The sequence below is a fragment of the Labeo rohita genome, chromosome 23, assembly GCF_022985175.1.
Source record: "Labeo rohita strain BAU-BD-2019 chromosome 23, IGBB_LRoh.1.0, whole genome shotgun sequence".
NCBI lineage: Eukaryota > Metazoa > Chordata > Actinopteri > Cypriniformes > Cyprinidae > Labeo > Labeo rohita.
In genome coordinates this window covers 26,623,969-26,641,139 of record NC_066891.1, presented here as the reverse complement: position 1 = coordinate 26,641,139, position 17,171 = coordinate 26,623,969, and the positions used below count along the sequence as shown (strand labels likewise).

At 36.3% G+C, this 17,171-nt stretch overlaps 1 protein-coding gene across 1 annotated transcript in view; it reads right to left on the bottom strand.

Moving 5' to 3' along the window:
- Positions 1–1,036, bottom strand: part of LOC127155223 (leucine-rich repeat-containing G-protein coupled receptor 6) — a 106,436-nt gene extending 105,400 nt beyond the window's left edge. The window contains exon 1 of the mRNA XM_051097316.1: positions 613–1,036. Coding sequence (XP_050953273.1) covers positions 613–806 — 194 coding nt within the window. The 5' untranslated portion in view covers positions 807–1,036. The remainder of the gene's footprint in view (positions 1–612) is intronic.
- Positions 1,037–17,171: the final 16,135 nt, after the last annotated feature.

The window sequence follows — 17,171 nt, the reverse complement described above, 5'->3', positions numbered from 1 at the left end:
GACATAAAGGTCATGCGTTCAATTAAACAATGGCATTTCAGCGCAAATCTATCTGTCACATAGTAGAAACAGTCAAATCAGACAAATGCCAGGTAGCCTGACTTGCACTCATCCTAATAAACCATAAACAAACTACTCAAGATAAAAGAAAACATGCCACAGACTACATTGAATACAGGTGCACTTGAGCGTAAATATGATTTATGAAGACCAAAATGTGTTTTGTGCAACCGCTGAGAGCATGAAACCGCAGATTCTTAAGAAACCAAAATTGTCAGCCTATTTCTTCACATACATTTGTAGCTTGTGGAAATATCAATAAATTCTAATATTCAATTTTTGTTAACCTCTGAACAATCACTAATATTGGAGTTGATGTCAAAAGTCTAGAAGCAAAACCATTTGAGAACCACTGATCTTAGATGACAGAGTCTGTTATTAACCTAGAGCCTTTCATATCTTCCAAACCCCTCATTCAGGCATAAAACGATAATCTTTCAGTGTCCTTTTGAAGATATGTAACGTAATCAAACCAAACATCCCTCAGGAACTCATTCCCAACCCCTCACTGTCTCAGCAAAGCAGGTGATCGAAGCGGGAGGGTGTACTCACAGGTAAGACGTCAAAGGACTCAGATCAGCCGGCACGCTGGATAGTCCTTGTTCGGAGCAGTCCACGAGCAGTAGGATGCCATCCTCCTCACACTGGCACGCAGACGGGCACTGTTTACCAGGCACGGAGGCACCCGGCGGCCCGTGAGAGTGGGCACACGAGACGGCATGCAGGATCAGTAACACCACCAACATGACAATGACTCCAACTCTTGTCTTCCTGTGGATGAGCTGTGTTATCTCTCTGCAGTCTCACTCAGCTGTAGCTCAGTTTGTGTGTATGTGCCTGTCCGCTCTCGGCTCTCTGAAATGTTATCCTGAGCCTCGTCTCTGTAGATTTATTCTGTCACTTCAAACTCCCATGGGTGAATGAGTCAGTCAGGGGCTTACACAGGTCTTCTCTCTCTCTCTCGTCTCATCTCACTTAGGAGACATTCACCTATTGTAGTGGAAGCTTGCAGCGCTCCTCGGATTGGCCGGAGCTTTTGGAGGGCGGAGCCGCCCGGTGCAGCACTCCTCCTACTTTCTCTCGCGCGCTCTTTCTGCCTCAGGCAGCTGGAGTGGATGGTTGGAAGAAAGCAGGAGAGCCGAACTCTGAGAGGGGGGACTGTATACAGTAGAGACGGACAGAGCCTTCCAATCATACCTTTAGAGGTACCACAATCCTTCCCTCGTAATTGCTTTTCTACAACTGCTGCATTCCAGACTTTTGTGGAAAGCTCCCCTAGATCCTGCAATGCACATTTTGCTGTCAGGCACCAACCGCTTCTCCTGCCGTTGCTCCATATAAATCATACGCGAATATCGCTTCGCTCCATTTCTCTCGGAGCAACGCTTACATGGTGTTTTATAACCCGAACAACAATAATTGAGTTAAGCTGCGGGCTCCCTTCAACCCCATGCTCAGCCAAACAAACTACAGATTTACTACTCTGCTGTCCCAGCTTGTACAGCGGGGTGTCTCTTTACCGCAAGAGGCATGAATATACAGAGCGAGAGACATTTGAATGGCTTCTTCGGTGAATCTCGCTTTAGCTAGTGGAAGGAACGGTGATGAATTGTGCTGTTTCTTCATTTGGAAAAGGGGACAATGGAATTTTCCGGTTCACTAGGTGATAAATAGTATTTGTTTATGTCTCGAAGGATAAATTTTACCTAAACATTTTAGAAAAAGCACTATAGAGATGTACCAAAACATACAAGCTTCCAGGAAATATCCAGGATGTTTCCAGAAGCTGTGTAAGGTTTCCTCCAAGATGTCTGTAAAACTCTTTAAGTCTTCTCGCTGAGGCTATATTATTGTGCACATGATGTTATCCATTGTGAATTGTTTGTAAAGGACACAATATTTGTGTTACTGTGATCATCTCCTACTAAGTTATCACTGGCTTCTGGAAAAATTCCCATGATGGATCTTGCATAGGAGTGCCCAAAGCACTATCCTCTTCTCGTTCTGCTTCATTCTACTATTTTTAGGCTTGCTTTTGTTGTGTTCATGGGGGGTCTTGATTGTTAGCGTGACACATTTTCTTTTCCTTACTGTGGCAAGTTTCTGAGAATCAAATAACATTAGTTTGAGTGCTTCAGTTGTTTTGCATTATTCTTAGTCATCCCATCTGTTTCAAAGTCTTTTTCTAGTAGTTGATGCTTTTTATGTTTTCGGCATTGCAGTCCACTGTGAAGATCTCCAGCGCTGCTCATTCATCTGATTTAGAATCATTCACAATGGGCTCAAATGAATTCCATTAATTCATTAAAATTCCTCAGCTGAACCCATTTTCTGTGGAGCCTTTGTTGCAGTCCCTCAAAAAAAGAACTGTAGTCATTGCTGCACATTATCTCTGCATTATCCACACATACACACCAGCAAATCGGTCAACCTTTCACACACCAAACACCGTCAAGAGCTCAATTCTCATGCAAACACTCATTGCGGTAATTGCTTTGCCTGAGGACAGCCTCAATATAGATCCACAAACATGCAATACTCCCCCTTCTCTCTGAGGTTTAATTTATGTCAGTTCAGTTTCCAGTCGTGTCATGCAAGAAGTAATGAAAGGTAAGAGATGCTGAATGAGAAAGATTAAATAAATAAAACATGAGGATTGCCTGTACCCAGAGGGAAATTTAATTGCTCATAGGATGCTGTCATAGCTCAAAAGACTTAACAGAGCTCTTATTTATATGTGTTTTTCCTAAAATCTCTTTCAATAGAAGTAGAAATAAATAAGCTGTAAAATGAATGTGAGCTCAGATAATTTGATTATGGGGAAACCAATGAGAAATGTGTACGTTTTAATATTGAAATGTAAAAAATTGCATTTTGATTGCGAACTTGTGTGAGACTGATCAGGTTTTTTTTCTTTTGAGAGTTAAGTATGTTTCCATTTGCATTATTTAATCTCATCACTCTATAAGAAACAAGTGAAATATTCTATTTTTTAATTGAAGCAATATCTGTAAAAAATAGGATTCATACCTAATTTAATGATAATTTTATAAATTAATATTTTTCTTGTTTTTCAGTATACCGTTGAAGTTTACATACACCTTGCAGAATCTGCAAAATGTTAATTATTTGACCAAAATAGGAGGGATCATACAAAATGCTTGTTATTTTTTATTTATACCTGAATAAGATATTTCACATAAAGACATTTACATAGTCCACAAGAGAAAATAATGACGACGTTCAAAAGTTTACAGGCACTTGTTTCTTAATACTGTGTTTTTACCTGAATGATTCACAGCTGTTTGTTTGTCCTTTGTTTGTCCTGAACAGTTAAACTGCCTGCTGTTCTTCAGAAGAATCCTTCAAGTCCCACAAATTCTGTTGTTTTTCAGCATTTATGTGTATTTAAACCCTTTCCCTCTACATTTGAGATCCATCTTTTCATACTTACGACAACTGAGGGACTCATATTCAGCTATTTCAGAATTTTCCATTCAAAAGTTTACATCCCCCAGCTCGTAATGCATTGTTTTTCCTTCTGGAGCATCAGTGAGTGTTTGAACCTTCTGTAATAGTTGCATATGAGTCCCTCAGTTGTTCTCAGTGTGACAGGATTTATTTTAAAATCATACAGTCATTGCTGAAAATGTTTTAAATACACAAAAATGCTAAGAAAAAAACAAAGAATCTGTGGGACCTGAAGGACTTTTCTGAAAACAGTGGACAGTTTGATTGTTCAGGACAAACAAGGGACTCATGAACAACTATCACTAAACAAAAACACACATCTGTGGATTATTCAGGTAACAACACAGTATTAAGAATCAAGTGTATGTAAACTTTTGAAAAGGGTCATTTTTATAAATTCAGCTATTATTTTCTCTTTTGGACTATATGTAAATGTCTTATATGTAAAATATCTTATTCAAGTCAGTACTAAATAAAAAAAAAAATAACATCCATTTGGTGTGATCCCTCTTATTTTTGGTAAAATAATTAAGATTTTGCAAATTTTGCAAGGTGTATGTAAACTTTTGACTTCAACTGTAAATATCTAAACATCCTTTGAATAAGAGACATGAAACAGAAAGGCAAAATATATTAGGGCTTACATTAAAATGATAATTTATGTATTTATATATGACATTTTTAAACAATAGCGTAAACCTCAATGCATTTTGTTGGATTTATGCTTAAACTATTAAATAAAATGCATATTCTCTTTAAAAAGTTTTTTTATTCATGCAGTTTTATTGGTCAAGTAAATCATGTTATATTAAAACTACAAAATTTAGATCTTTTTACTGGAAACTGGCTAAAAAAAAAATACTAAGTATGCATTTTTGCATTGCTGTGGACTGTGAGGTTTGTGTTTTTCTGCACAGCATGAATGAAGCCTGCTCTCACTATTTCTCCTGAAGAGCAAAACAGAAAGAACAAGCAATTCTGAAAAGCTCAGACGCTGAAAAGCAGGGATTTGTGAACAATGTGCCGGCAGTAAAGGAGAAGTTGAAAGTTAGACGTGCTGTCACCAAACACAGCTCTGCAAACAGTTCCCACCTCTGGGCACCTGCTCGCTGAGTCGGAGGCCAAAACAGGGTTGGGTTACCTATACGGCTGGAGCTACAGGGACCGCTGGAAGATTTGCCCCGTTCCCTGCCCCTGAAGATCAAAGGCCTACACTCCCCTCTCAATCTCATATCCACCCACACACACACACACACACTCTATCCAAGCATTGGCAATCTTTTAAGACACAAAAGGGAAGCAGTTACCTGGCTCTCACCTGTCTGAATCTGCCACAGGTTATTCGAGCTCCGTCAAGCACGGAAGTCCATTCAGCGGCTGCCTGATGAGAGGGAGAAACTGGAGACCCGGTTCTACCCACTTACCGAGGCTGGGAACAGACAATTACGGGTAAACGCAGTCATATCTGGCTGCTCTGACCACCTGCTTAGTTCACTTGAGGGAACGTCTCAGAATAAAAGCAAACAGCTACCAAAACAACTCCTAGATTCTGTATTTCTAAGCCTTGACCTTGCACTTCCAGGGTTTGCACTTACGTTACGATTTGGTCAGTTACATGGATATGTGCCCATATTGGCAAGACTTGGATGTAAACAACAGCATGGATTGTAGGATTAATGTACTACTGAATATGCTGTTCTGCTCATTTATGCTGTCTAAACCATAGGAAAAATGTGTGGAAGCTGCTAAATCATATAGAGAAGGACTTAGTAAGCAGGAAAGGGCGCAATATTTTGAAGTAAAGTAAATAGGTGGTAAAGATACGTATGAGCAGTATTAAGATATTAGCCTAATATTTCACCTACTTGACTGAAAATGATAAGAACAAGCAGGCCATGTACACACTGCAACTTTCAGGAGTGACAACCGCATTTAAATATGGGAGTGAGTCCCGTAAATTATTGTTTAATGTGTTTACGGAAAACAACTCCCAGAACTGCCATCTATGCACGCACATTGGCGTGCTTCTTGTGACATTATCATTAACAACTAGTTGTTCAGTTCGGTTTCGTACACACTGCATAGAATTGTTGTAAATGCAGCTGTCCCTACCTTTATTTTTCGGTAGTTAATGCATTTTTTCAAATGCAGTTGTCAGTCCTGTCTCTCATAAAAACTGACCATGGTTTTACTACAAATAAAACCAAAAAAACATGGTAACCACAAATGAAGCATGGTCTTGCTACACTAACTGTAGTTTAACCATGGTATTTGTAGTAAAACGCTTATACAAATCATAATCAATGCGTCAAAAAACATGGTTACTACACTTTTACTATAATAAAACCATGGTACATTTTCATAAGGGGTATTTCAGTGAATCATGTGTGTACAGAATGCAATTAAGGAGTAAAAGGTTAAACTGACAAGCAAATTTAGCTGCAGTGTGTAAGCAGTCTATATTTCCCTGTAGCATTAGCTAATCTATTGCTAAGATGTTCTGGATGCTTTTTACGACATAAGGCATTGCAAATGTTTTCTGTTACAGTTAGGATGTTACTAAGGAATGGTTGCCAGGTCTATAGAATTGTCCTCACTGAAATTTTAGAAATTTGCCTCACTCATCAGTGTGTGAAAGTTGAAAAGGCTGGGCTAATGCTCTATAAATTAGACAAAGCCTATGCCAAACGGAAAGTGACCTGAATATAACATTTATATTCATTTATTTGTTCACTTATTTATTTATTTTTCAGTCATATTGAAGCAATATAAAAAAAGAGTGCTGTCTGAATAGCTTGTTGAAAAAAACAGCATATGCTGGGATACTGGTTTTAGCTGGTTTATGCTCGTCCTTTGCTGGTTTATGCTGGTCCTTTACTGGTTTATGCTGGCTCTTTGCTGGTCCTGGACCAGCACATGACCAGCATAAACCAGTAAAGGACCAGCATTCCAGTATCAAAACATACCTAACCAGCATATGCTGTTTTTTTCAACAAGCTATTCAGTTAGCAACAACACGTTGTAAGTTCTTGTTCTTTTGAACAACAGCTAAAAGAACAAGAAATTAATATTCAGTAACACTTTAGTTACTGAATATATTTAGTTAGCGAATATATTTTCTACTTATATTTACGAAAGTAGCTCCATAGTCAAAGCAGAATCGTCTCGCTTCTTCAAGCAACACACACAGCGTTTCCTTCCTGAATGAGTTACCGTTTTGAATGAATCAACGATTAAATAACTCACTTAAAATGGTCAATTATCGCCACCTAAAGAGGTGTAAAGAGGTACCCTTCAGAAAATGCCTACGTATAATGCACAGACTGGAATTATAAATCTCTGTTGGAAATCCGCGGAGGCGGGCGCGGTCATTTTCAAATTGTACGAGGCTTCCGGTGTCAGCCGATTCCAATATTTAGCTGTACAAAAAACAGTACGCTATACCGTTTGATGTTGCAAATTGATATTTGTTATCATGTTTTTTAAATGTATTATCGTAATCATAAGCACACTGGTTTATCGCGCAAATAATTTTACTGTTTGCTACTGTGGGCTACCTAGCGGCTAAGTCTGAATCGGAAGTCTCGCACATTCACAGGAAATAGTTCCTTCCACGTTGAAAATAAGTGGATAGCCAAAGTGATTACTTGGTTATCTTGTAGAAATGGCTCCAGTATATCCTTCATTTTAAGTATATGCATTTCTTCGCATATTTTCAAACAAGCAAGCCGCATGATTTGAGGACTATAACATACAAAATTACAAAAAACCTATGGGGTTTTAGTTTAGGTTTCTTCTCAACACATTTATCTTTTTCTTTCTTTTTTCCTTTCTTTGTCTTAAATTTAAAATGCTGTTACCTGAAGACCTGTGAACCTGCCCAAGAGTTCATGTCCCAGAATGTTTACCCCAAAGACAGCAAGCTCAATTCATGCTGGCTCACTCGTGAGAATCACACTGACAGTATAAAATACAGTCAGCTAGTATACATGATAACACATTCACGAGTCAGAGCCTGCCAGGGAGAACAGAGGAAAGAAAGGGATCTTATTTTGGATTCTATTTTAAGTCTTGCCATTGGCACTCCAATTATAGAAGCACAGGTAAGGAGGGGGCATGAATTAAACAGCAATAAATAAGGATGATAAATTATCGATTGTCTCAAATTTGATTGCTTCAATTATTTCCAGGCAAAGACTTGTTGCACGTGTTGCTTTGGGACAAGTTAGACAGGTTATAGGGTTAGAATCTAAACTTTTCCAACGACTCTGCATCACATTCAAAGTGTGCAAGTAAATATTGAGAATTTAATTGATTCAAGATGTGTTTTTGCAGGGATATGTCATACTTATGAGCAGTGGTAGTAAGGCCTGCTTTTTGATGGAAATCAAACTTAAAATCAAGCTGATATGCTACAGTTGTTAGAACTTGCACAGAAGCCAATCAGGTAACTAGGAAAGAAATAGTCCAAGTTGATAAGTGACAGTAGGCCCTACTCACAACATAATGAGGTAATGTGGCAAAACTGTAGCATTACTGCTGTTTAAAATGGTTATTGTTACATAGTGCATTCTGTTTCACATATACTCTCTTAAAAGTAAAGGTTCTTTATTGCTGAACCTTTCAATGTGCAAAAGGTTCTTCAGAGTATATTTTTATTTTTTTCACTAAGAAAAAAAAAAAGATATTTCGAAAATTGTTTACGGAAAGGTTCTTTGGGAAACCAAAATGCTTTTATTGCATCACTAACTCTTTTAGAAGCTTTACTTGTAGGATAGGTATTCATGTGATGGAAATTTAGCATACAACAGATATCATTTCACAACAGCACAACAGAAAGAGAGGACAGAGATGAGATGGGGCTTTTAAGATGTGTTTGGATTCATGCAGCAGATAGACACCGACAGAGGGAGAAAGAGAGAGAGAAAAACAGGTACAGTAAGTGATGATTGTATCTGGCATGCAAGCTGCGATTACAGCTCAGGTGGAATGTTAACATTGCCTGATAATATTTTACTGTCTCCATTTGAGTTCAGCCAACCAGAACCGGAGAAAAATGATTGACCTGAAAAGCAGGAGGTGTTTGTGTCCAAAAAGGCGTGTGTGAGAAAGAGGGAGCTCTTCATCTCTGTCAACAACAACAAGAGTAAATCACAACGCGAAAAACATGCACTAACTTTATTTGTATTAAGATCTTGATTTTAGGTCCCTAGCAGATAAAAGCGATATGTTTCTCTCATTCTTCTTATTCGGTGATGCCAAACCCAGTATACTTTGTTCCTTTAAATGCATTTGTTCCATGAAATCTTATATGTAACAAATAACATCAGTGTTGTGATGTTATTTTGAATGTATAAAGCTGAAGTAAAAATATATGTAAATTGCACTGTAATAAGACTGCTCTCTCCTGTGTTTGTGCAATCTCACATACTTTTTATTCAAAACAATATCCTAGAGCGCCTCCTAGAGCAAAAGGTTATACATGACAATTCTTAACAAAAATGTCTTATTAATGCAGGGGTGTCCAAACTTGGTCCTACAGGGCCACTGTCCTTTAGAGTTTAGCTCCAACTTGCAACAAACTCAACAAACCAGCCTGGAAGTTCTAGTGTGCCCAGTAAGACCCAGTAAAACTTATGTTTAGCTATTCTTTTTAATAGTTAACTTTTAACTATTAGTGTAACTATTAGTGAATTTTTCAGATCATCAGTCATCAAATGTCACAGATGAGATTTACTTTAAATATAGTTAATATAGTTTTTCCTCCCACTTCATATTATTTACACCACCAGTTTTCTGTCTGCTTGCAAAACAGTAAGCTTCTCAGGAAACGCAAACCTTTTGTGACAGCTGGTCCGAGGATAATAGATGCAAGGAAATTGAATTGTGAATGGAGACAGCCAGTCTGTAAAATGCTTCTTTCCATAAAAAGATAAACTCGAAGTCGTTTGGAGCAACATGAGGTTCAGCAAATGATGGATATCTTATAGGGTGCATCTCAGTCAGCTCCCTTGTTCAGTAGTCAGGGCACTGATCAGTGAATAAGTCATTTTAAGGGCTGTCTCATTCACAAATTCCATCCAGTGCACTGGAATGTTCGCTCCCTGAAAAATCCCACAATGCACTGCAAATTCTGGGGAACATCGGTCAAAGCCACTAGATGGCAAGCCTGCAACCATTAGCCGAAAAAGCGTAATGAACACATCTAATTAACATTTAGAATTTAATATGTGGCTGAAATCTTGTAAGAACATGTAACAGAACAATGTGTTTAAAGAGAATAAAAAATAATATCAAAATGAGATCAGTCCTACTTCTTGTTTATTAATTCCAGCGATGATGTGCTACAATGTTGTCCGTTGATGCTGTACGTATTGATGTCACTGGAATTCTAGTGAACACTGTCCCAACATGTAGTTAGCAGGGAACTTACAAGTGCCTGAATTCTTGTACACAATCTACTGATTCAAGAACCCGGGAGATAGGGAGCTGATTGAGGCGCACCCTTAAAGGCGAAGATTCACTCACCCCCTTGTCATCCAAGATGTTCATATCTTTCTGTCTTCAGCTGTAAAGAAATTATGGTTTTTGAGGAAAACATTTCAGGATTTTTCTCCATATAATAAACTGATATGGTGCCCCGATTTTGAACTTCCAAAACGCAGTTAAAAAAAAGCATCAAAAGGGCTCTACACGATCCCAGCCAAGGGTCTTATCTAGCGAAACAATCAAGCAATACAAAAAATTGTATACTTTTTAAGCACAAAAGCTCATGTAGCATGAATTAGTAATGGATCATTCTTGAAAGATTCTTTTATTTTGAACGAATCTTCAATGTGACTCGGGAAGAACGAGTCGTCTCGGGGAGTGATTTGTTCAGTCGCGCATGCGCAGCATCCTATTAGGTTCTGTACTGGAATTAGTTCACCTGTTTCGAGTCTTCAGGCTTTTCAAGTCGTTCGTTCATCTTCTGTCACGTGATGAACGAACGACTCAAACCCGAAGACTTGTCAGATAAGAGGTGAGGTGAGCTAATGATAGACTAAAGACCCAGGTAAATGATGAATTAATCTTTTCTGTTTCTTATATCATTATAGTTTTGTCTTGTTTGTAGTGTGATCAACATTTGTGTAAGCAGTAGATGTGTTAGGGAAGTAACACGTAACATTTTAATTATATTTTGCTAAAATGAACGAAATGACTCGAAAAACGATTTGTTCATTTTGCTGAACGAGACTCAAAGGTCAGAGTCGGTAAAATGATCCGAACTTCCCATCACTACTACGAATCACGTGTGAGTTCATCGTCTGTGTACTGAGTATGGTGAAAAACTCCATCTTATTTTCTCCTACAACTTGAGAGGAGGATATCGTTGTACCTTTTTGTTTGTAAACAGCGTATACAAACTAACTTGCACTTTCTTAGTCTTTGCGCGTTCGCTTTGTAAACACTAGGTCTGTAGTTGCGCGTGACCTTTTGCCGTGGTTCAGTATGTAGCGTCGTGAACATGCATCCCAGAGGCTGTGCTACACAAGCCTTTGTGCTTAAAAAGTATAAAAATTTTATTTTCCGAAAAAAAATGACCGATCGTTTCGCTAGATAAGACCCTTCTTCCTCGGCTGGGATCATTTAGAGCCCTTTGAAGCTGCATTTAAACTACATTTTGGAAGTTCAAAATCGGGGCGCCAATGAAGTCCATTATATGAAGAAAAATCCTGAAATGTTTTCCTCAAAAACCATAATTTCTTTACGACTGAAGACAGAAAGACATGAACATCTTGGATGACAAGAGGGTGAGTAAATTATTTGTGAATTGTTGTTCTGGAAGTGGACTTCTCCTTTAAGCTGGGTACCACAAGATAATCAAGCTGATTTTGGGCCGATTTCTCCCCTTCCGACAATTCAACGTAATGTCCTATTATTTTGTTGGTTCTAAAGATTATTTTATCAGATTTTCCTGTGGTGTGAAGTGTGTTAAGAGTGACTGAATCTGCTCGGAAGAATGTTGGAGGCGCCCTGATCACAAATTGATCAGAAATACTGATGTGTGGGCGGAACCCCGAGGACAAACGCACGGATTATCATGTGAAATGAAACAATATCCAATCAGAAAATGAGCTGACAGAAGATGGAAGCATAACAAACGCAGTCACGGATTTGGACAGCAGAGATAAACCCTTTTCTCTTTCTCTTCCCCCCAGGTGAATTTTCTGTCAAAATCATTTCAAACACTATTATCATAATTTCTTCTAGCCTATCATCCACCATGTTTATTCTTAAGGGTTTTTTTTTTTTTTTTTTTTTTTTTTTTAACAAGATAAAATGACATAACAAACATTATATATAATATAAACAATAAACATTACACATGATATAAACTATTAAAAATTATATAAAAAGTACACACTAGAGAAGAGGTATACAAATACAAGTTTTTATATAAAAATGTTAAAGCCTTTACAAACTTTCACCTTTGTAACTGCTTTTTGTTTAATAGAAAATTGTATAGTCAAGTCAAGTCAGCTTTATCTATGTACCGCTTTTAACAATACAGAATTGTGACAAAGCGGCTGTACAGTATTAAATAGGAAATAGTGCATCAATAATGCAAAAGGGCAACAGTAAACACTCAATTTTCAGGTTAAAGGCAGTTCATCATTGGATTCAACAGTTCAAACAGTATACGATATCGTTTGAAGAATAGGTGTATAGTATCCTATATAGTATCAATATAATGCTTCGTTTCCTTCCTAAAAGCAAAATAAATAATAATAATAATAATAATAATAATAATAATTATAATTCGTGTGAGAATGTACATTTGTGAATATTAAATTTTGCATGAAAAAAAAATGGATTTATCATGTAGACGTGACTGCTTTTCTTTGCTATTCTGCAGAGAATAAATACATATTTCCATAACAAAATAAAATAATTACATAATTCCAAATAATACATACGTCGATAACAAAACAAAATGATTATCATATTTTGTATAATAAAATTGCAGACATTTTGCCAAAATAGTTTTACAAAAGGGCAATGCCAAAATAACTTTACCACTTTTTTAGGGCAACTGACATAAAAGTAGCAACTAAAATCAATATGATATTTAAATTTTACCAAATAATACTGGGTAAATCCTGTGCATAAATCTAGGATTTTTTGTCCTCTTGTTTGTGGTCACATTAAAAGATCTTTAAAAATCTTTTAATGTGAACGCAGCATTAGTCTTTCTCATATTTGTGTCTTATAGCATGAAGATTTAGTATCTGTTATCTGTGGCTCCCTCTTGTGGCAGAAGAAAATATTGGCGATGTGAACAAAGCCATCTATTATTAATCCCGTTGATCTCTTTTGAAGTCTAAGGTAGATCCACTCAAAAAAAAAAAAACTTACTGGTAGAATGTCACAGTACTGAAATTAAATACTGGTGATTTATGTTGCTTCCAAAATTGATTCAGTCATACAGATGCCTACTTTTAGTGGCTGTTACTTGAGAAAGATGTGTTTTGCATCAGCACAAACAAACAGAGATAACTTGACAATGCTAACCTGTTAAACCTTGACCTCTTGGGTTCTATATTTAACAAGGCACAAAGATTGGTTTGACTAGCATGGTCAAGTTAGCACCTACGGTGCCATAGATGCCTTAACTACACCGTTTAGCATTGCTACCTGCCAATGGCGAGAGATAATCTGATAGTGCAAACAATAAAAAACAGCTAGGGAAGTGTTTTTTTTTAACCTGTTTTAAAGATCTTGAAAGAAACCACAAAAATACATATGAGCAGTTCGTGGGAAATACTGTATTCCTGCCAATATGTCTTTACTCCTAGAAGGAGTGATTGCTAACAGCAGATGGAGAATGGGAGTATTAATAACCAGAGGGACTACAGTACAGTTGCATAACAAAGCCAAGTGTGTGTGTGTGTTTCTTCACACCTTGTACCGTGGGGTCTTTTCAGGTCTCTGATGTTTCAAGCTCGTCCTGCATGAGACGCTGGAAGGCCTTCTCCCATATCTTATCTTTCGCACTTGAGAAAACATGATTTACATTCATGTATGTTCTACCGAGCTGCAGATAAAATGGGCTTTGTTTGTCTAGAGAGGTTTATTGCCTTTGGATATTGGCTGGGAAAGTTGTGTCCCGTGGGATAACTGTACTGGATCTGTAAGGCTTTGTGTTTGATCAACAACATTCCTAGTGCTAAATCATTTTTGGACAAGGGATGATATGTAACACACTACACTGTAAACTCATCATTTGCAGAGCTCAAACATTAAGGAAAATATTGTGTTTCAAATTCTATTCACATTTGCCCTAATTAGTCTGAGATCATCAAGTTTTATGACAGGTGTGAGTTGTCAGCACACTGGAGTTATTATCCTTTAAGTGTCATAGATCAGCACAAGTACCATAATGCTGCATGAAACAATAGCACTCAGTTGAATTCGGCGTTAGAAGGGAAGGGTTTTCCCAGCTTTATTGTTGACATTTGTGAAACTGTTTTTCTGCATGCAGACTGCAATTTAACAGCTGTTATGGTTTATGGTTTTATTTTATTTTTTAATTTAAATGAATTCAATTTTATTTATTTTTATTATTTTTATTTATTTATTCAAATTAATGCTACACCTACTGCAAATCACCCATAACCTTTTTTATTTTTTTTTTTTTATTATTTAAATTAATTTAAATTATTTTATTTTTTCCAATTTATGATACATCTACTGCAAATCACCCAGAACCTTAGTTTAGTCTTTTTTATTTTATTTTATTTTATTTTATTTTTTAATTTAAATTTATTTATTCTTTCATTCATTCATTCAAATTAATGATACACCTACTGCAAATCACCCAGAACCTTAGTTTAGGCTTTTATTTTATTTTATTTTATTTTGTTTTATTTTATTTTGTAATTTAAATTAATTAAAATGATTTTTTTTTTTTGTTTGTTTGTTTTACCATTTTAAATTAATAAATATAAAATAGCAATGATGCACTAAACTGCAAAGAGTAAACACATGAATAATGATTTCTATTTCCAACAAATGCTGTTTTTTTTTTTTTTTTTTTTTTTTTTTTTTTTGTTATTTTCTATTCATGTGAAAAAAAATAGCAGTTTCCACAAAATAAAAAGCAGCACAATCTCAGATATATCATCAGCATATAAGAATGATTTCTGAAGGATCATGTCACACTGACAACTGGAGTAATGATGCAGAAAAATTAGCTTTGCCATCATAAATTTATTGCCACCTTTAAAATATATTCAAATAGCAAACAATATATTATATATATATATATATATGTTATATATGTATATATGTATATCATGTTTCACTATTTTCTGTACAATTTTAATATATAAATATTGAATAAACTTAATAAACTTTTTATTTAATGCACTTTCAGTCATCAGTACAACCACCAGCAAGCTATTTCGTTGTGATATTTTGGCAGACACACAGAGAACTGATGTTTTTTACATATTGATTTTTAGATACATATAAACTAGTTCACAGTTATGCTAATTCAGACTCAGTCTATGACTTACAGTGAAAATGCGTGCAAAGTTGAAACTTCATACAAGTAATACCGTATGAATCCTAATTTAAAAATCGTCCCCCCAAATTTGGGCTTGTTTATACTCAGCTCTATTTGTTCAGTGCTTGAAACTGTCCATAACATCATGCCTGTGGGCCTTTGGGGGAAATTCCCAGCAAACCTCTATCTGCATGTAACTGATTTGCTTATAGTTTGCTATGTGTGAATTCGGTTGGGGATTCTTTTTAAACTGTAAAGTACACCTGCACTTTGCTGACAATGATTCAATTACCCTTACGCTTTCCGAGCAGCTCAGAGCTGTGAAACGCCACCCCCAAACCACCAATATACTCACACATACACAGCATGCATTACAGCTCCATGAAGGCCTGTTTGTATATCAGAGAGATAAAGGGTATATTTGCATGCTGGAGTACACAAGTACAGTCAAACAGACACCACTTATGAAAAACAAGACCAAAATAGATGTTTATCTAACTCAAAATACCTTTCCAAAAAGTTATGTCTGGAATAAATGAAACGCAATTTTAAAAAACTATTTTTAAAATGTTAAAAGTTCAATAAAATGCTACAATAAGATATATATCCCTACAAATATGATTGTAATTTAATATTGTAATTTCGTTGCAATTGTTACAACGACTGCAGATTTTTGATGTTTGCCAATACATCTGACAGTAATATAATATAACAACACTATAGTTTTAGGGATCAAGTTTGAATATTAACTAGTTGCTTATTTGCATGCGTATTACTAGCATATTAGCTGTTTATTAGCTCCCATAAAACACTGCATGACCATATTCTAGATCCCATAATCCACCCCATTCCTAAACTCAACAACTACCGTACTAACTATTATTAAGCAGCAAATTAGGAGTTTATTGAGGCAAACGTAGTTAATAGTTAGTTAATAGTGAGAATTGCTCCCCAAACTAAAATGTGACCTTTATTATTTTTAATTAATTTTATTTCAATACAGTGTACTATAATAAAATGTATAATGTACTTGTTTTATTTTAAACCAATTGTAATTGTAATTAATATTATTATTATTATTTGTACATTTGTTCCAGACTAAAAGTCTACATCATCATTACACATTGCCACATTAGTTCATTTCTAGTTGATGCCGTGTTTCTTTACCTTGTACAGTAAGTTGAACTAGTCTAACTATTAATAGAAGACAGCAGTTATTTTTAGAAAACACTTTCCTCATTCCTGTCAAGGTCGGTTGCATTCTGAAAGCATTTCTCAATACAACACATCTCAAAACACTTACAACAACAGTAAAAAACATACAGTGGGGGGGGAATTATCTGAACCCCTGCTGATTTTGTACTGACAAAAAAATGATCAATCTATAATTTTATTGGTAGGTTTATTTTATTTCTGTGAGAGACAGAATAACAACAAAAAAATCCAGAACATTTCAAAAAAAGTTATAAATCATTTTGTATTTTAATGAGTGAAATACGTATTTGATCCTCTATCAATCAGCAAGATTTCTGGCTCCCGGGAGTCTTTTATACAGGTAACGAGCTGAGATTAGGAGCGCTCTTCTTAAAGAAAGTGCTCGTAATCTCATCTTGTTACCTGTATAAAAGACACCTGTCCACAGAAGCAGTCAATCAATCAGATTCCAAACCTCCACCATGGCTAAGACCAAAGAGCTGCCCGAGGATGTCAGGGACAAGACTGTAGACCTACACAAGGCTGGAATGGGCTACATTTCAACAAGAGGGGGTAATAATTTGGCAGGGGGTCGAAAATGAGCACAACACTGGACATAACAGGCTTGCTCGGTAGCACGGAATTGGACATAGGATGTGGAATCATTGGGTACGAATCCCATGAAAACCGTGATGAGAGATCAAAAAACAAGCTATAATGATATGCTTGCGATTGTGTTTTAACGTCACATTATTTTTTTTTTCCCACTAAGTGGACATTTCATATTGAATATGTCACGAAACCTAAATGGCGCTACGTATTTCGCATTTTGCGAAAAAGTTCTCACAGGCATGTTTTCGTCATGAGAACAGGTTGCCAGGTTTTCTCAAAACAA